Consider the following 20,652-nt stretch of genomic DNA (forward strand, 5'->3'; position numbering starts at 1 on the left):
GGCGGCGGGGCTCGGCCGTCCCCCGCGGGACGCGGCGGCGTTGGGAGGGGAGAGCGAGGGGAGCTCGTCCCGGCTCTCGTCTCGGCCGTGGCCGCGTACAGCTTGTGTTTACACAGGGCGACTCCCAGGCTCCCAAGATCAGCAGCTGAGATAAAATTTATTGCGGTTCTTCCCGGGGAAGAGCTCTGCTGCTGCCGCTGCGAAAGGAAACGGGGGAAGAAAACGGGCGGGAGAGGGGGCGGCGGGTCAGCAAGGCAGCGGGGCTCTTCTTGGATGGTTTTATTTGTCAGCAGTTTGGCAGCACCTCTTACTTTTCGCCATGCTGCTCCTTTCCTTTAAAATAAGTGTTTATCTTCAAACGTCAGTGTAATAAATCAGGGATTTATCCCCCAACGAGACATGCACCGCGTCCTGGTCCAGTACGCCCCGTCGGTCCCCTCGGTGCTTGGCGAGCGGCAGCCTGGCCCCCAGTGACTTTCTTTCCCTCCCCGGCTGTCCTGCTGCCCTTGTCCCCGCTGGAACCTGCTCGCTCTGCGCTTCACCCCTCGCGGGTGCTCCTACCCAGGCCTCCCCCCACCCCTATTTTGGGCGGTCGCGTATTATTTGGGTTCCTTTGCTAGGCGATCTTGCGGCCGTGACGGTTTCAGCCCCAGGCAGGCGGGAAGCCGAGGAGGCGACGGGGCTGGGGGTGGGAGGGGTGACAGACACAGGCCTCATCTTGCCACTGAGGCAGTGTCATTTTTCTTCCAAAACTGAACGCTGTCGTTTCTTTCCCCCGGTGATTTTTTTTTTTTTTTTTGTTACGAGGGTTACACGGGCGCTGGGAGCCGGCCTTCCTCCTCGCTCGCCGCGGCAGCACCCCGCGCACCCCTCCCCGGCCGCCACAGGCGGGGGGGGTCCGCCCTCGCCGACCCCATCCCCATCGCCGGGCCGCCCCCTCCGCTGCCGCGCCGGCCCTCCCTCTCCTCCATTGACCTTCCCAACATGGCGGCACGGCCGCCCCCTCTTCCCTCCGCCCCGCCGCCGCGAGGGGCCTCCTCGGCGAGGGGGCGGCGGCGGCGGCTCTCAGCCCGGCGGGGCGGGACCCGGCCGGGGGAGCGCGGCGGCGGCGGGAGGAGCGGGAGCGGGGCTGGGCCGGGCGGGGCGGGGCGGTGCGGTGCGGCCCGGCCCGGCGCCGCGCACACTGACAGGCGCTCGGCCAGCAGACGGCGGCCGCGCCGGGGTGCGGAGGGGGAGCCGGCCGGGAGACGGCGTCGCCTCGGCGGGGAGACCGGGGCGAGCGGCGCTGGAAAGCTCCGGCCGCCCCCACACCTGTGCCCTGCGGGGGCGGCGAGTGGGTGTAGCCGCCGCCGATCACCTGGGATCCCCGCCCTGTAGCGCCTCCGCCTCCCGTCCGCGCCCGGCCGGGGAAGGCGCCGCCGCCGCTGCTGCGAGCGAGCCAGCGCTCTCCGGGCGGCCGCGGGCAGCAGGGCCGGGGCCGGCGGGCGAAGCGAAGCGAAGGCTGCGGCGCCGGTGGGGCTCGCCCCCTCCCGACAGCCGGGGCCAGGCGGGCAGGAGGGCGGCGGTCCCCGGCCGGCGGAGCCTGCGGCGCGGGGCGCTGGAACGGCGGCAGGATGAACCCCAATGTCACCTACGCCAGTCGCAAGCGGCGGAAACCTGTGCAGAAAATGTAAGCGGCCCCGCGGGGCGGCAGCGGGGAGAGGCAGGGCGGGAGGGACCGGCTTGCCGGCGGCTCGCCGTCCTGCCGCGCACCGCGCCGGGGAGGCCCGGCGGGGGCGGTCGGCGGCGCGGCGCGGTGCAGGGGCGCCCGGGAGAGGTGGCGCCTAGGGGTGCCGGCGGGATTTTTGTTGCTTTTAGCTTTTTTTTTTTTTTTTCTCCCTCTTTAAAAAGAAAAAATAAAGAAGGGAGTGCCGGGGCGCGGAGCGTCCGGGCGGTGGAAGGAGGGAGCGGTGCCGGCAGCGCGGCGCAGCCGGCTGACCTAGATTGGGAGGCATCTGAGGTGACGGCTCCCGAGCGGTGGCTGCGCTCACCCCAGCGGAGCGCTGCCCCCGGTGGGTGCCCCCGGTGGGTGCCGCGCCGTCCCGGGCGGGCCCCCGCGCCATGGCCGCCGCCTGCGCGCAGGGCGCTCCCCTCCGCTCCGCTCCCCTCCGCTCCCGCTCCCCTCCGCTCCGCTCCCCTCCGCTCCCCTGCGCGGCTGCCGGGCGCTCAGGGGTCTCTGCGGCGAGCGTGGGGTCGGAGTCGGGAAAGGCTCGGCCGATTCCCACCCTTTAGGGCTATTTTTAGCCTATCTGGGAGGGCTGAACCAGCTTTAACCCTCCGGTGTTACATTAGATATTTTTATTTGTTCAGCTCCAAACAAACGCAAGTGCTGCAAACCGGTTGAAAGAGGAGGGGGAGGAAAAAAGAAAAAAAAAAAGTCTGGCCGTATGGTGGCTTTTTGGTGACTAATTTCTCTTTTTGAAACAGCTTAGTACCTGACTAATTTCATATTATGCACCTGCTGTAGGTCTGACTCCTAGGCTTTGCATGCTATGCTAAAAGGCTGGTCTCATGAGAGTGCTTTTTTTCAGGCTAGAGAAGATGCTTAACTTGCACTTTCAACTGAAAGTCAAGAATCTATAGGTCATAAAAAGTAGCAAAGCTAAACGACTGAGTTGCAAGAAAAATAAGCTACCCGTGATGCAAAGCTCAAAAAGTCCTTATGTATTTCTGCGGGGTACTTCTGTAGATGTAAAATAAATGCCAAGATTACAAAAGCATTAAAGGAGAGAATGACAAATATTTAATGAAATTCTATTGTGAATGATATGTTTTTGGATTTATAGCAGACAACTGTCTTGGGGGCAGGGGAATTAGCTTGAGTGCTTGTTCCTTTACGGTTGGAGTTGTTGGAATGAATGCATGTACATAGCTGGGTTTTCACCCTACAAATTAACACAGAAGGTCTAAAAATGCATTTAAAAGAAAAAAAATCCCTTGCTAGAAGATGCCTTCATTATGAAAAGAGAGCAGCGTTTGCTTTTTTGGCCATTTATTTCCAAACAAAAATGTAGAGGTACTGAATTAAATTCACACTGTAGATCTGGAATTTAAGAATGAAATGAGTGGGTTTTTGTGAAGAAGTAAAACTGTGTTGGTGGTATTTGTAGACTATTAGTTGCTAAAGGCAAATCTTAAGTTCTGATTGTGAAAGGGCAAGGTGTTCTGCCTTGCTGGTAAGATCCCTTAATGTCTGGCTTACTGTTAAATTCTGTTTAGTCTTGGCTAGAGGATATGAAACTTTCTCTTTTATGTTACTGTAGTATCTATGCAAGTAATCCTTTTTCATGTATCTCCTCTTTATGTAAGTTGGCCGAGCTTCTCTGTTTAGTTGAACTTTAAACCTTTTTTATTACTAATGGAAATCATTTCTCTATTGAGGGACTTTGTCCTTTAGGACCAAAGGGAAAGGTAAGTGTTTCTTCTTCTTAAAATAAAAAAATACTCATATTAAAATAGCTTGCTCACCCATAAACAGAAGTGGAGGCTGATTATGAACCCACCTTGCTTGGGTTACTAGGAATTATTTTAATGCAAGATTAATTTATCTTTCATGTATCATTTTTTCTTTTCTCCTCATGATGGCTATGCTCGTTGGTTGCTGCTTCTGTTAGACCAACCTTACAGAACATTGCTAGTGGGTCAGAGGGCTCCGATTTCTCACGTAACTAATTACAGCCCATACCTTTAGGCCAAAAAAAGTGAGAGAAGTGATAAGCTTTTGTAACTGACTAGGGGAGGGAGGGAAGATGTACTTGCTGCTTGTTAATGAAGACTTTAAAATTTACGAAAAGTTCTAGTGTTGTGTTTTCTTGTCCTATGGTTTGACACTACTGTGATTTTAATCCGTTTGAGGTTGATATTTCCTTCCCCTGGTAGAATTCACAGCTCTTCAAAAAAAAAAAAAGGGGGGGGGGGAAAGTGATACATTGTTGGTACTAGTATCTTTTATAGAAGATATTGTTTCTGTAGATAGTTCTTCTAATGTTTTATTTGCCATATATGTAACTCTGGATGGAGCATGATAACTGGCAACCTGTGGCAATAGGTAGCTAGTTTATAAAACGGAAGCAGCTATTCATACAATGTCATAGTTGCTATGAAAAAAAAAATGAAGTAGAAGAAATACTTCATTCTTCAGGTGCAAGTAGCTCATTAAAGCCATGGTGGTAATTCAAAACCAATTTAAGAAACTTCCCCCCTGCAACTCCCCATTTTTATTATGTGCCATGTAAAGAACTGAACTCGAGAGGGAATCTTGGGCTATTGCCTGACAGTACCGAGTGTTGAAATGTGCTTTTTTGATTCAGTAGGGAATTACAGTATCACAGCTGAAAAAGAAAAGCAATAATGGGGGAACTTAATAGGCAACTGTTCCTGCAGTTCATCTTGTTATCTTATCATCTGAAGAAAAAAAAAAGGCCTGCTAAACCGTGTGCACTCTAATTGCATGTAATATGCTACAGAAATCACTTTCTTAAAACCTTGGCGCCTTTACATTTCCTGCTCGTTTAACGCTTGAACACTGCGAGTCCCCCTGGTGGCAGCACGTCTGTGGGGTGTTTCACTCCCCACTGAAACTTGGGGAGTAATGGGTGGCCCCTGCTTTTTCTTTTTGTTCTGAAGTCTTGAATTCCTTTTCTGTAGTGATTAACTGGACTGCTGAATTAATACACTGGTATTATAGTAGGAAGGATAAAATGCAAATTTTATGGAAGTGGGGTTTACTATAGATGGATTCTAACATTAGGTGAAGGATATTATAGAAATGTAGCTCCACCTTGTAGTTTTTGTATTTTTCTGCCTACTAGCTCCAATTTGCCTTGTTTTTCTTTTTTTCAGTGGTTGAATAGGAATTGTTTTGCATAATTGCATAAATCTTATAGACAAGGAACAGGGTGAGGAGGTCTAAATGTTTCATACTATGCAGGTGCAAAAAGCGTAATGGCATGTTTCTTTAGCAGACTAAATAAGAAATTATGATATGGTTTTGTTCTGTGTTAGCTTAAATGTATTTATGATATTAAATACTCCAGAAAGAAATGTTTGACTGGTTGATCCTTAATTATGAGTAGACATAGTAATTTCAAAGAGGAGTGCAGAGATATTTTAATTTAAAAAACTGGAACTGTTTATGTATTCTTTCAAGGCAAACAAACAAGAAGTGCCAGAACAAGCTTTCAAAATGGAAGTTTATCAGAAAAGAAAAATAATCATTAAAAGATTCCTATGTGTAAAGCAGTATCTGCTACAAACACCAGTTTGCACCTCTTATTTGAAATGGAAGCAATAAAGCTGCTATCATATGTAGATAAATTCATTATATATAAATGATACCTTGCCAGTCTTGGGGTACCTGTATGTTACATGTAGGCTGCTACTTAAAATTCACTGGTTTTAAGGTTTCTGGGGCTTTTTTTATTTGTTTGGTTGGTTTTTGGTCAATGCTTCTTGCAAATGTATACTTTTTAGAGGATCTGCAGCAAACGGGGATAGACAAATGCAGATAACATGGTCAGTAGATAGGAACATACTCTTGGTTTCTGGGGGGGGGGGGTCCCCTCTTTCCAAATACCCTTGGCTTGTCATCTTAAACAGTAATGAAATACTTTAAAACTGAGTGTGAAACTTTCATTCTTGGTTGGTGTTCTGGCTGTCTCTGTCACTCTGGTGGAGTCCTTCATACACCAGAACAACCTGAGCAAACTAAAACTCTGTTTACTGCTGGAGGACAACCAGTTGCCCAGCATCAGTCGAGTAGCATGCTGCTGATTGAGGGTTTTTAGTAAAAACAACTTTATCCCTTCAGTGGCCTAAATCTTTGCTGGTTTCATTGCCTGCTGAAGGATTTGCTGAAAAGGGTCTCTTGCCCCTTCAAGATGGGCTGACAACAACTTTTGATCAAAGAGGTTGATAGTCTGTGTCATATCTGTTGCTTCCAAAGGAATTCTTAGCTGAACTTTCAGTAATCGTAAATTCTGTGTGGGAAATAAAAGAGCAAATGCTTGGAAGTATTTTTAAGTTGCTAAAATACAGAATTTTGGAGGATGTCACCTATTGTAATACTTGTTTAGTGGTAACTGATGCATTTCATATGCCTGATCTACATTAAATTAAATAATATACATAAGAATAACATATGTTATCACATGTACTATTAAATATGAGATGAAAAATATATGTAGCTGAAAAGATTAAATCCATTAGCTAGGTGACATGTATGTTCTTCCTTACGTCCTCTTTTCCTAAGCAATAAAACAGTTCTGATGAACTTCTAATTAGTTTAACAGAATTAGTTTTTTAACGTGTCACTGTATCTTTAGTGCTTGTCTTGCACATTCTTTTATTTCCTGACTTCATTTCACACTTCAGCCTGGTTGATAAGGTATTGTGCTCTTCAGTGCTTGGTTGTTGGGTTTTCTCCTTCTTTTCAAATTTTTTATTGTCATATTATGAACAAAATACACTTGTGCTTTCTTTTCATTTTCTCAAAGAACTGCTTCAATTTCCCTTTAAAAATACAAATTAACATGTAAATATTGAAACTTATTTTGGCCTTTTGATAATAATTGAGACTCAGGTACTGGTGCACTTTTTAATAATTTACTGTTGTTAATGTCTGAAGGTGCACATGTTAAGCATATTTAATGAAAACTTCTGATTAAGTAGTCTGTAGCAGACCTGTGAAAATAGTAGTCAGCTAATGTTATGATGACAAATCCTTTAGAATTGTTAAAACAAGAATTAAGAGTGCTTGCTTGTCTTGCAGCTGTTGGATGATAAGGATTGTAGCTCAGTTTGGAGGCACTGAGTGTACAGAGACCTCTGGCCTTTAATTAGGGAATTCAAATTTCCTGTGAGAGGTAAAAGATCAAGAACTGAAGATCAGCTTAAAATCCATTCCCTCCTTTAGTCTTTTTTCTTTTAAATGAAACACAGGCATGGATTTAGTCTTGATATAGCACGTAACTTTCCTTGAAGATAATTTTCTGTAATGCAGCTAGGGCTGTCTTTAGCATCAAGGGTTTGTGTAAGTGGATGGAAAGTGGTTTAGCTTGCTACTTATGCCCCCGGCATTTCCGCCCTTATTCCTTTCATTACTGAAGGATCCATTTTTATATAATGGATTTTAGTTGGGTGACAAAGGGGAAAATTAGGGAAAATCAATGTTTGATTTGGAGGGTGAGAATATGGTAAGATTTATGCTGCAAATACCCGTAACTTAATATTCAGAAATGTTGTATACTACACTTAGAAAATCACTAGAAAGTAAAGCAAAAACAATTAGATCTAACAAACAACTTGTCGAGATAACTGCACAGTTGTACGTAGTTTCAACTTACTTGTCAAATTGCATATAGAAGTTTTAAGCAAAGCGGAGAACAGTTGTGAAAATAGAAAAGTCAGGTATTTAGTGCTGATTTGTTTGGAAAAGATTGTGTGTTTTGAACAGTTTCCAGGGGGACCTCCACTTTTCAGAAGCAGACCTGTTTGATAGCGGTGAGCTGGTCCCTGATAGTTATGCAACTGTTATCTGCTTCAAGTTTGGAATTTATTATTCTGTCTCTACTTTTATGGCAGTTTAATACATAAATATTTTGAAGTAACTTTTAGTGTTATTGGTAATGTTTGGTGATCTCAAACTTTATTTTGTTAGGCTTATATTTAAATTGTGTTAATCATATGGCTTGTACAAGTGACTCTTCTGCCAGAATAAGAGAATGTGAAGAAAGCTTTACTAAATTATTTTAAGTTTAATATTCACTTGGAGATATGGTGAGCTGCAGGTCTCAAAGTCAGGGCTTGTGACCGAAGCACACATCTAACCAAATATTTAGTCTGTCATCCATTGCAGTTGATGATGAACCTGTGTTATTTTTCAAGAGAGAGAATTTTCATATTTCTTAATTCATCTGTTTTCCCCACTTTTCCAATGTTCTTAGGAGAACTGTCCCCTAGACAATCTTTACCCTGCAGCAAGCTTAACTTTATCCATCTGGGGAGTAAGTAGTTGCTGCTGATATATTGTATTTCTGTGTGTTAACAGCATTTTGTATTACGGCATCTTCAAGTTTCCAGGCTCCACATAAGGGGCTTGCCTCCTTTAATGTGCAAAAGGGCAGCCGTAGTGCTAGAGAACAGGCAGCCAGACTTAAGTGCAAGTTTTTGACAAGTGACACTTGAATAAACAATGTCTGTAAAAAGAAGTGCTTGAATTTAAATTAACAAGAAGTGTAACTGAAACATAAAGTAAAAACAAGCTAAAAATAGGAATGTCCGCTCTATCACTACTTATTTGACTCGAAATAAAAGATGAAATTATTTTTCAGTATGGTTTAATTTCAGCAGTGGCAAAAATAGCTATTGGAGCTTTTGCAATTTCTTATCGTAAAATTGATGTAAGGGTGAACCTTGGAAGCAGACTAAATGAAATACTGAAGAAACTAACTGCTGAAAGTCTTTATGCTCAGTATTTTTCACGAGTGATACATCTTGCAGAACCAACATATCTATGAGAGCAGCACAAATTGATAACTGCTGCAGATCTCAAGTAGAACTGCAATACTGGAAGAGGGAGAATGAATCACTCTTTAATTAGAAAACTGTTTAATAAATATCATAAAATCTACTATGGCTTGTGCAGATAAATTATTTTATTTCAGTATTGGCTTGTACTGACTAATTATAATTCAAATGAGTAGGGGTTTAAACCTGTTCCTAGACTTCTGCGTATGTGGGAAGGTGTGAGTGTACAAGTATCTGGAATTGGAGCTCAGGGTGAATATGAATGGAAAATAGCAAGTTTACAAAAACTTCATTAAGTAATTCATAACAGAAAGCTTTTAAAATTGTTCTTCGTAAGGTACTCATCATACTGTACTCAAATGAAATGCCTCCAGCTGAGAGGTGACTTAAAGGATGAGCTCAGTAGAGTTTGCTACAAAGATTTTTACCTGCTGACTGAGCTGTATCTCTTGTTTTCTTGTGCAGTTTTGGATGCTTCGCTGTCTAGCAGGTTACTAAAACTTTTGTTGTATTCGGTTGACAATAGCCTGTTCCAAACATTGACAAAAATTAAGGACACCTGTGAAAAATTGTAATTGAAGTGGAAAAGTGTAGTCAAATGTATTTGTACACAAATATTACTAAAAGTTATTGAATTATTTGTAATACAAACATTTGGAAGAATTCAAGTGACATTTGAGTGAAAGTGTAGGAAGCATTTTATAAAAAACGCTGAATCTCAAAGTTTTCAAATGTTCATTACATGTTCAAATAGCTGTTGTAGCTCTAACTGCTTCATTTAACAGTGTGTGTGTTGGAGGAGGGGTTAAACCATCTTAGATTAATTTTTTTTTTTTTTCAATGGGAAGCAGAAGTCACTTGGAAAACATTTTGCTTGTTAAAGTTTAAAAGACAATTTGTAAGTTAGGTTTGGCAAATATTTACCTTCATTTTGGGAAGGAACTTAAATTTACATTGTGTTTGTTTTTTTGCCACAGAGTAAAGCCATCCCCAGCTGAAGGAGTCAAGTCCAATCCATCCAAGAGACACAGGGACCGCTTGAATGCAGAGCTGGACCGCTTGGCTAGCCTTCTGCCTTTCCCTCAAGATGTTATCGCCAAACTGGATAAGCTGTCTGTGCTTAGGCTTAGTGTCAGTTACCTGAGAGCCAAAAGTTTTTTTGACGGTAAGGGTTGGGAATTTATTTGATTTTGGACTGCTTGTAAAATTCTGTTCATACTGTATGTCGATTTCAGCTTTTTAAGTACTTAAAACTGTTAATTTATCTGTCTTTTAATGGAACATCCAGTTGCGTGGGTATATACAATGTAACTGCATAAAGTAAGCTTTCCAGTTTCCTGAAAGCCAAATGTTGCTACTTATATTTCACTTAAATTACCAGGCTTTCAAAGCTTTGCATTTGGAAGTAATATTGCCCTTAATGAGTCTCCCAGTCCTTTTCCTTAGACTTTCAAAGGTACTGAAGAGATTTCTTTTTTTTCCCCCCTATGAAAACTGCCGTCATAAAACCATTACTGTTCAAAACATGTCATACGAGTTCCCATCAGCTGTATGTTTTGCTTAATGATGCATCGAAAATGACTTTGTTTTGATATAAAGTAATTGCTAGTGCCCCTTCTATAGTTTATTGCAAAGGTGACTTGTTGACTTGTAAAGAAATAGAGGCAAAGTCTTTCCTACGTTCAAGCCCTGATTAATGCAGGGCACCAGGCATTAAGATGACAGCTAAGGTTCTGCAGTTGTGTGGGCAGATTTGCCCTGGCCCTGGTGAGGGTGGTACAGCAGCAGTCGGAGTAGTAATCAGGCCAGAAGCACGTGTTCTCTTACACCATCTTGGAGGTGGTCAAGGAGTCCTACCCCTCTCCTTCACTACCCGAGATGTTCCATAGGGTGAGATGCAGTGGCTGGCTTCATGCCAGTTTCTTCAAAGGCAGAAATAGTCTGGTCCTTTTCATTGCTGGAATAAAGCAGGGAGCTTGTATTTAAATAATTGTCCTTTTTTATCAGTCAGTGAAGTTTTACAATATTATACTGAAGATGGAATTATATTGATCAGCTGTAGCTAAGGAATCTTTCTTGCATTGGAGTTGATATTAAATTGCAAGGTGGGTTTTTTTTTTACTAAGTTTTTTGGACATTAAAATAACCTCTGTCCTCATCAGTTTAAGATTTAGTGGTTCAGCCCCTTGATAGTGACTCCATACCATGGATGAAAGGACTGAAGAAACCTAACTGCCTAAGATAGTTCCACTTTTTCCTGCAGAAATACAGAACATTAGCATTTATTTTCATTTATTGTGTCTAGTGGCTTCAATTTAGTAATGCTCATAAACTTATATCCTGTGTTTTGTTGCTTGAAGAATATATGCAAATGTCTTGATTTTTGTGCTTGTTCAGGACAAATCTTAGTATGGAATCTACTCAAGGCTAGAGTTGGTCAAATATTTCTAGCAGTGAAAATATTTGCTCCCATGAAATGAAAGAGTACTCTTGGCCCATCAGTTTCATCAAGTCTTTGTGAGACGTTATCTCAGGTTGACTGCCGTAAAACAAATGATTTGGCTTGTCTGTGCTTTCTTGGTGAATTGAAGAGGAAGTTCTGGTCTCAATGAAACTTGGGGTTTTTTAAATTATGTATTCTGAGACAAATACAAGATTGCAAATTTTTTGCCTTACTTGGGATGGAGTGATAATAGCAAATCTGAATTTCTCGTGCAATAAAAGTGTTTGATTTTTGTTTCTTCCCCTCCCCCGCCGACAATTTGCACTTGAAGGTCCTGGAATAAAGGGGTTTAAGGCTATGATTTCTGTATGGGGAAAAAGGTTTGCGGCTTCAGCTGTAAAGAGACAGCCAGAATCACTTCACACCAAAATTTACATCAGTTGCTTGCTTCTAATTTGAACACGAAGGTAGCTTTCAGCCATTTAGAGTGGTGTTGAATTAGGTGCGTGTAAGTGGCAGAGAAGTTATATTTGCATTTCAGGTTGCAGTTTAACTACTGTGGATCCAGAATTGAAGCAAACTTAACCTGTGTTTTCAACTCAGTAGCATACTATTAGGATGGTATCCACATCAGACAAACATATGCAGCTAATGGTACCATACTGGACCACAGCTGTAGGATATAGGGTGTTTAATTGTGTTATAATGAGTTAAGTAGCAGAATTTTTATTAGCCTCGTAGGAAAGGACTTCTCAAGCAATAAGTAGGTGCATTACAACAGAGTATTTTTCCTGTAGTCTCCATAAAATAAAAAAGCCTGGTAAATGTGAAAAGATAAATAATCTGATGTTGCTTATCTTGTGCAAGACATTTTGAACAGTGTAAGATGAAGCAAGTTTAATTTATACCTTCAGATAGAATAGCTTCAGTAGAAGCTGTCTTAACCTTTTTAGCAGAAAAAGACTTTTTGCTACTTCTTTTCAGGCCTTTGAACTGTGGGACTACAAATCAGGTTAATAATCAGTATCTATCTGAAGGTGTTTAAAGGCTAACATCAATGACTAAAGTGAAGTTAAACAAGACTAACCAGTCTATGACTATGACAGATCCAATATTGAAAATAAAATCTTTTATACTATTTGAATGTACTTAAATAACATGGAATCTATTTTAGTTGAAACTTACCGTCCAAAAGATAAAGTAGTGCTTTGAAGTACAGAATTAACAAAAATACCCTGAAAACCCCAAGGTTAGAGTTTCACAATCTGTCTATGCAGTGCTTCTCACAGAACTGCTTTTTGGAAGCAATGTTTTGTGTAGTTAAATATACGCGGAAAGCCCTTTAGAATAAATCTGACAAATGCAAGAGTGAGCACTGATTGTCACCTTGAGTGCCCAGACTGAGCCAACAGGTCCACTTTATTAACGCAGCATGCTGAAGTAAAGGGAAACGCTAAATGAATAACAGGATGCAAATGGGGGGTGTGTAAATTCCTGCGGAAAGTAAAATATAAACGCGTAATCATATGATCTTGCTTGAAAGGAAACCCAAGTTTTTGCTGTAACAATAGATATTTTTTCAAAGAAAACACTTGCATTTTTCCAAGTTTAAATAATCCAGAGTGAATGTCTGTTTTCTGAAGGCGGAAGTTGGGGGGGGGGGGGGGAAAGAACTGTTTTGTGAAAGGCATCTCAAGAAGTTACATCAATTTGAATAAATGTACCTCACTTAGATGTCTACATGGGTTTTTTTGTTGTTACTTTAAAAGCTAAGTGTGTGTGTATATATGTGTGTATGTATATATATACAAAAAAAACCTCAACAAAACTAACAAAAACATCTTCCCCTGCCCCCAGTTATTAAGATGGTACAGAATTGTCTCCAGCGCTAAAGACAGATGAGTTTTTCCATAGTGTTGACTTCTGCATGTTTACCATATTTCAGGTTGTAGGAAATAAGTGTACGTTTGGTGGTTTTTTTTTTTTTCCCTCTTCCACAACCTCAAAACATACATTGTACTTTCTTCTGCTGGTGATTGTATTCTGTTATGCAGTTGTTTTTGATTGTTGTGGTTTGTTAGTGAAGTTATTGTGCTACTAGGTGATCCTTCTGTATCGCTACTCTTTAGATACGCTAGTTCTGTGTGGTCAGGGTAGTCTCAGGTCCACATGGTGTCAGAAGGCTTTCTGTATCCCCATGTCAGGCACTCTGCCATGCTCTTATATGTATGAATTTGACCCTGTAGTCAAGAAGGAAATTTCAGTAGTGGCTTAAAATAATGTGTCTCAAGTCTGTTTCTTTATAAAGTCAAAGTTCTTGTGTAGTGAGTCAAAGCTAAGAAGTGATTTAAGGTGGTGTTGCTTCTCGGCTGTGTGGTGCTACCTGCCTGTGCTGAAGTGGATTAGCAGTCCTCAAAGTCAAGCAGGTTAGCTTAAATCACCGCTGGAGTATTTATTTTGTGCGTGTAAGATACCTTCTGAAAGTGGCTTAAGGCAAGCTTTTTATTTTTAAGGGACTCAGATAAATCAGGCAGGTGTCTGCTGACAGTCAGTAAAGAAAGACTTTATATGTTGGCCTGGTATTATTTCACTCCATTTTGATGCTAAGTGCCTATGCATGTGTGCATTCAGCAGTGAAAAATATAAAGTGGAATATGGGACAACAGCTCTTTGTGTGGGTGCAGGTTAGTGCGAGTTCAGCATCTGGAGCACAACTGGACAATCATTTAGGCATAGCCTGTGTTCCCCATGCATACTAAAAGAAAAAGCCCTTTTGCGTGTAGCTTTGGTCCTTATATGATGAATTGATAATAATTTAAATACTTTAATGCAGTAAGGAAGAACATTTATAATGAGTCTTCTTCAGGTTTTTGGTGAAGCGGTTAGATTAAAGGGATAAAAGTAGAGTCTGTATGATTGATCACTTATTTAAATGTTAGGGGCATGATTTTTCTTTTTAAAGGTATACTGAGAATTAAGGAGAGGCTTGCAGAATCTAAAATGAAGTAGCTGTGCTATGTGTGTGTATCGATACATTAGAAACAAAATTTAACATGTTGCTTATTAATTATCCTTTCATCCATTTCACTAAGAATTTCTGTGGTTTAAAATATGTGGGTTTTCCGTCTTGCTTATTGGACAGTGTTCTGCAATTACAGAAGAAAGTTTCTGCTCAAAATTAGTTTAGAATTGGTTTCTTATGTTGTATGCAAGTGATTCTGGCAAGCACAGCAATAACAAAATAATTAAGAATTTTTTCCAGTAAGTTTGTATTGCCTAATTTTACTTTATAATATAATTAACACACATTCCTTGGCATAACATAGCTTAAATTTGCAATACACCCATTGTCATCACATAAAATACATTCTTTGATATAATATATTTTTCCTGTGATGCCCGCTGTTCTATCATACTGTGTATTGGACAGAACAGACTGCATGTGGTTCCTGCTCTGGAGAGTATAGCTTAAGATAAGATGTACAGATAGAAAAGACAGGCAAAGCGGGAGACAATGTAGTTATTCTGTCACATTGAGAAGACATATCTACAGTCTAGCAGATACAGATGGCCTTTCTGCCAAGTGTTAGGTGGTGGTCTGGAAAAGAAACCTGAAAGTACAAGACAACTGGTTAAAACTCAACCTGTTAAGGCCAGGATAATACAGCAGATCTGGCCTGACTTTTGTTTCTGACTGTTACTATATTTACCTGCCTTGTTTGTCTAATGCAGCTTTCCTCATGTATTTTTTGAAAGTGTGACTTCTCTTTCATGTTGCCTTCTTTCCCTGCTCCTCCTGCTGCATGCATGGACGCTCCTGACTGCTACATCAGGAAAAGCTGAAGCCCTCCAGCGTAGAGCGGTGGAGTCAGGCTGCTTTCAAGTATTTATGTTGATGCCATACAGGAATTTACTGTTGCCAGCAGCTTCTGGTGGCCTTGACTAGTCTTACTTGATTCGTGACTCCATCTTGAGCCATTTTTGTGCTCCTGAAGTAGAAAAACACCCAATAGGTTGAGAGGGATTGTGGTTTTTGTAGAACACCATCCTTGGTTTAGTGTGGACTTGGTAGTGTAGGTTAATGGTTGGACTGGATGATCTTAAAGGTCTTTTCCAACCTAAACGATTCTACGATCCTATTTTGATGTGAAGAAGTTAAACGGAGAATCCACCACATCTTTTGGTGATTATTCTAGCAGATATATCATGCTTTAAAGTATTATTCAGACTTAAATTTGCTTGGTTTCCAGCCTTGGAAGTTATGTCGCTTGCTGTCTAATTAGCTTTTCTGTATTTGGTATTTCTATCATGCATATGAATTCATTTTCACATTTTTGAATGAGTTGCTTTGAATGTTATCTGAGAGTTGGAGGGGGGAAAAAAAAAAAACTGGAAAAAAAACCCCCAAAACCCAAACAAACCAACTATGTATGTTTCCTTTTGTACTGTCTTCCCCCTGGCCCCAATCCAAAATTATTACAAAATGTGAACCTTGGAATTGTATGGTTATTTCAGTATCAGACTATCGTACCATTCAAGTTATTTCCAAATCCATGCTTGTTCTTCTACACTGCTGTTCTTCTCCCTGACCCCTCCCATCCCCCGAGATTCATACTGAGCATTTGTGGCCGTCTGCTACAGGCTATTTTAGCTTGTATTTTACATAACAGAACATAAGTAGGGATTTAGGCTTTGAAGTCCTAAATTCTGATCCTCAAAAATGATGATGAGAGCCCTGTAGCTGTGACATCACCTTAAATCTCAAAATGTGTATGTTTTCATTGTTACATGACCATTCTTAGCTTGCTCAGAAACATTTTATTTTTAGGAGTGCTGTGTCATTAGGCATGTCAGGCAGCTAGGCAGCCCTATACCCCTATGGATTGATATAATTGACATTTAATATGTCCCAAACCGAACATCTAAAATTAAAAATTCTGTTTATGTCACAAAGTAAGAGCTTAATATGTCAATGTATTTGTAGGATAAAGAGGAGAAGCCGGGTACAGACACTGATAGTTAATGTATTCTTTGGATTTTCTTTTCCTGTTGTACTGTAGTATTTTAGTGATTCATGATAATCATTTAATTAATTAATTAATCATTGTTAGAACTCCTTTTGCAAAGAAGAGAAATAAAAGGTTATATCTTCTTTTCTGCCCTACATGTATTATTTAATCAAAGGCGTATGGAAAGTCAATGTAGGAGCCTCTTATGTTCCCACAAAGCTGTTGTAAAATTTCTTGAAAACCCTGTCCCAGTATGCAGACCACTTATCTTTTCTCTATAGCCCTTGTTATTAGGGAGGTTAGTTTTAAGCATACTGTTCTGGGCTTTGCTCTGGATACCTGTTGCAATGAATATTCTCTCATTTGCAAGATCAGAGACTAAAATATAATTTATCCTATGCTAACCATATAAGCATTCTGGAGACTGACATTGTTAGGGTTAGTATGACATCCAAATCCAGAACAAGGAGCAAGATAAAAAGCCTGTCCTCAGGACGTATCGCTGCTTCTCTGACACTGTATTCCAAATCTTGTAATCTTTGTTAATGTTTTTATTACTATACTGTAGCACCTAAAGATAATGAGATTTGGAGCTTTTTGCCTTTGTTATACAAACAACAGTAACTGTTGATCCCTCCTCCAAAGACAGTTTGAGTGGAGAAGTATAATTAGAGGTAGCACCAGGCTGTCAACATCTGTCTTCCATGGGCTTCGTGATTCATCCATGTGAGTTTGTACCAGTATAGGTTGTTCGACTATGACCTTAAAAAAATGTCCTGGTAATTTAAGACTTCAGTATGAATACACGTGTACAAATAATCTATTAATACTGGAATGGCTTTTAATGCTGTGTGTGCCTTTATGACTCAGCAGTTCTCCTCCTGTGTGTGCTTGTTGATAGGAGAAATGCCCTAGCTTTTCCTGTTTGACTTTATCTGTATTCTGATAAGGAAATAAGACTTGCTTGTATGATTGAACTCTGTAGATGTTTACAGTTCTAGCCAGTTATAACACTGTTTATTTTTCCTGAGTAAACAAAAACTTTAGCTCTGTTAAAACAGTTTCTGCTCCATACGTGCTTTGATAGAGCACTAAGTAGTTAAAGAATGATTGCTTTGTGAATCGTATTTGAAATCTAGCTAGATAACTAGAAGCTAATTCTAGTTACCAGAGCTCAGTTGTTGTAATGGATTAATTTATAATTTCTTTTTAAGAGAATCTGAAAAAGGTAAAAGAAATAACCAATTTCAAAAGTGCTCTTCAGAGTTTCAGGTGATGTGTTGATAAAAGTTTCCTGGGAAAAGCCTCCAGGAGTTCCTGCACCTCAGTGCAGTGATGGACTGTCCAAACTGTATGTTTTAACAAGGCGTTATGTTAATGATAAAACTTACCATAGTTACACTAGGAACTTAAATGAAGTAAACTGTAAGAACTATAATAGACTTATCTGAAACTGCCTTAAGAAAATGTAAGTTTGCTGTTTGCCAGCTGTGAACATTAAAGAAGACATACAAATAGGAATTAGTTGCCCTCAGTGATGCGTGCTAAACTCTGTTTTTAATTGAACAAAGAGATGCTCATTTTTTTCCACTGAATAACTGCCTCTTGAAATTCAACCCATGTGTCTTTTGAATTGCTCAGTACCACACACTTTATGCGTGGCATCATATAACATCTAATAAGCTGAAAGACATACATTCTTGGCCCCTCAAGACAAATTCTAACTGATTGCATAAAGTAGGAATTTACTGGAGCAAGTCCATGGCCTGGCTGGTCGAATATTCTGACTCCCCCATCAGACTCCATTGTCACATCTTCAGCGGTACAATTCCTATGGGCCAACATGAGACACTAGCTTTTTGTACTGAAGTATTCAGTTTCAGTGAATTCATTTTTGCTTCTTGGTGTCTACATCAGAGTTACGAACTCAAGGATGATGTCTTTCCTTTATTGATTTTTTTTTTTTTTTCAATGTGCCACATAAATATTTTGCATGTTTGAAAGAAAAGATAAGGGTAGCCCCCAGTCTCCTCCTTGCTTATACCATTTTTTGTTTGGTGTACTTTTATCAATGATAAGAGACGTGCATAGAACAATCAATCCCAGCCTTTCCTTCTTGTCCTCACGACTGCTCTTAATCTTGCTTTGATACCGTCATGCTCTGTATGGTGCTATATGTAGTATCTTACCAGAGAGCAGGCTGTTGATCACGTTAAAGGATGTTGAAATGCATCTGCTGTCATACAGCACACTGATACTGAAGGCTTTTGTTAATACGCTTTCTTGACCTATTTAATGGGAAACTTTATAGACAGGTGGAGCCTAGTATATATAATTTTGTGTTTTGTAGCCGATCCTTCAGAAGGATAGCAATGCAAATATGAATTCCTGGTCAGTATGCTAATCAGGTGGCATAAATGCTAATGAGTTATACCTAGTGACGTGGAAGGGAAAAAATTGTCCCTTTTCATGCACCCCATCAGCATTTGAAGGTAGAATGCAAGGCTTATGCTCTCCTGCAGGAAGGGTTTGAGCCCTGTGGCTGTAAGAAGAGTTGTTAGGAATGTATCAGCCTGTGTATTTCTGAAGTATCCCTCTTCTCTCTACTTGTCTCCAGCTGCATTAGCTGACTGCAGGCCCTCTGCTGGAATGCTTACCGTTACTTACCGTCAGTGTTCGGAGCGTCAGCTACCCTGAGGCCCTCGGTGTTTCTTGTAACATGGATGTACTACTCTAAAATGGCTATTGCCTTAGTTAAATGAAGTTCTTCCTCAGCTTTTACCCTGTGAGAATACTACTCTTATTAATCTGTAGACTATGGGAAAATCATGCTTGACAATCCTGACTGCCTTTCATGAAGGATGCCTGGTCTTGTGGACGATGGGAGAGCGGTGGATATTGTTTCCCTTTACCTTAACAGGCCTTCACTGTTGACACTCATTGTTTTTGTATCACCAAGCTGGTGAGTTAGGGTCTCCCCAGATCATCCCTCCAGTTCTGTCCCAAGCGATCTATTCCTCTTCCCCTCTGTGTAGTACAATTGAGGTCTAACTGTGTTGACTTCAACGGCAACCTGTGAAGTGCAGGGCGTGACTAGAGTTTTCTGCAAGGGACAAGGACGGACTCATCTTTCAGACTGAGGGCATGCACGTGGCTTTAACAGGATATGTCCCTGGGTCTCGACAGTGAAATAAGCTGGGAATAAGTCCCATATCCCAAGTAGAGAAAAGACAGTCTTGGGCTGGAAAGGAAGCAACCCTCCAAAAGTCCACTTGACTCCCTTGCCATGCTTCAATCATTGCAGAAAGTCTTCTGTTAAATTCCTGAAAAGTTCTGAGTTGGCATAAAAGACAATTTAATTTCTTTTGGTGGAATGTATGTTTTTTTTTCCCTCAAGTTAAATAACAGATATTTCTGTTAGAAAGTGCTTATTCATGAATACCCTTACATAGCAAGGGTTGGACTTGAACGGTCTTGTAAAGAAACCTTCCAAACCTACCTCCATACCCTTTTAATGTAATAGTGGTAAGACTCAACATCACATTTTACTAGTTGAATAACATGGAATGTAACTGACTGTTTCCTTTTTTCAGTTAAAATCATAGAGAAATTCCCCAGGCAAAAATTCTATGAAGTTGTCTCAACGCCATCAGTTGGGTGAAGCTGAAGTTAAGGCAGTGTTTCAGTAGGGGGGAAAAAAAAATATACAGAATTGAGTTAATCATTGAGTATCAGGTCCAAGTTTGCGTGAGATGAGTTCCTCACTGAAACTGATAGGTAAGAAAATAACTGTGAACTGTAAGGGAATTTAAAAATCACTTTAGATTTCTAGGCTTTATAATAAAAAAATGACTATTGATGTATCAAACTGAGAGAACAGTTATTTTGATAAGGTTTTTTTTTAGCAAAGAGTTTAACCGTTTGTTTCAGAATTAGTGATTTAATTAAAAAATGTATGGTATTAACTGTCATTTTCTACTTGGTATTAATCTGTCTTTTCTAAAAATCAAAAGCATAAGAAATGAATGATGATTTTTAAACAATATGTAATGTCTGATTAGCTTTATGCCTGTCAACTTTCTGCATTGTTCTAACATGTGGAAAAATTAAGTTATAGGAAAAGAAAACTGTTTCAGGAACTAAAGGTCCAAAAAGCCAAAAATGTGTAGGTAGGTACCTCTGCGCATCTAGGCTCAACTTCCTGTAGATCTCATTCCACAAGGAAGTAAATCACTTTCTCTTTTGGCTTTTCATCTCTCACCTCAAAAACTTTAGCAAGCCTCCCCCCCCCCCGCCCCCCCTGCTTTTTGTGGTTAAAGCAGTATCACATTAATAGGTCTGATGGTAAGTTACAATTTACAAGCATGCACCTCTTGCTGACTTTTTTCTGTAGAAGCAGGGAAGATGTACAGAGACAAGCAATTGAATGGGAAATACCTCAGAAGAAACACGGGTGTGCCAGGATATGGTTTTGGTGATTCAGCAGGTGACTGTCGTCTCTGTGATAGTTATGGAACAAGAGTTCATTGCCTCTAAGTCTTGAAACCACAAGCAATATACGGTTTGGTATGTGGTTGTTAAGCTTCAAAGCCCAAGTGCAAGATGACAAATTTGAACAACTGCATGTTTCCTGAG

General features: G+C 40.9%; 1 protein-coding gene across 1 annotated transcript in view; it reads left to right on the forward strand.

Moving 5' to 3' along the window:
• Positions 1–1,613: 1,613 nt before the first annotated feature.
• The window catches only part of AHR (aryl hydrocarbon receptor), a 64,084-nt gene continuing 45,045 nt past the window's right edge, over positions 1,614–20,652 (forward strand). Inside the window, exons 1-2 of the mRNA XM_075706529.1 lie at positions 1,614–1,669; positions 9,543–9,730. Coding sequence (XP_075562644.1) covers positions 1,614–1,669; positions 9,543–9,730 — 244 coding nt within the window. The remainder of the gene's footprint in view (positions 1,670–9,542; positions 9,731–20,652) is intronic.

The sequence above is a fragment of the Pelecanus crispus genome, chromosome 2, assembly GCF_030463565.1.
Source record: "Pelecanus crispus isolate bPelCri1 chromosome 2, bPelCri1.pri, whole genome shotgun sequence".
In the NCBI taxonomy this organism is placed as follows: Eukaryota; Metazoa; Chordata; class Aves; order Pelecaniformes; family Pelecanidae; genus Pelecanus; species Pelecanus crispus.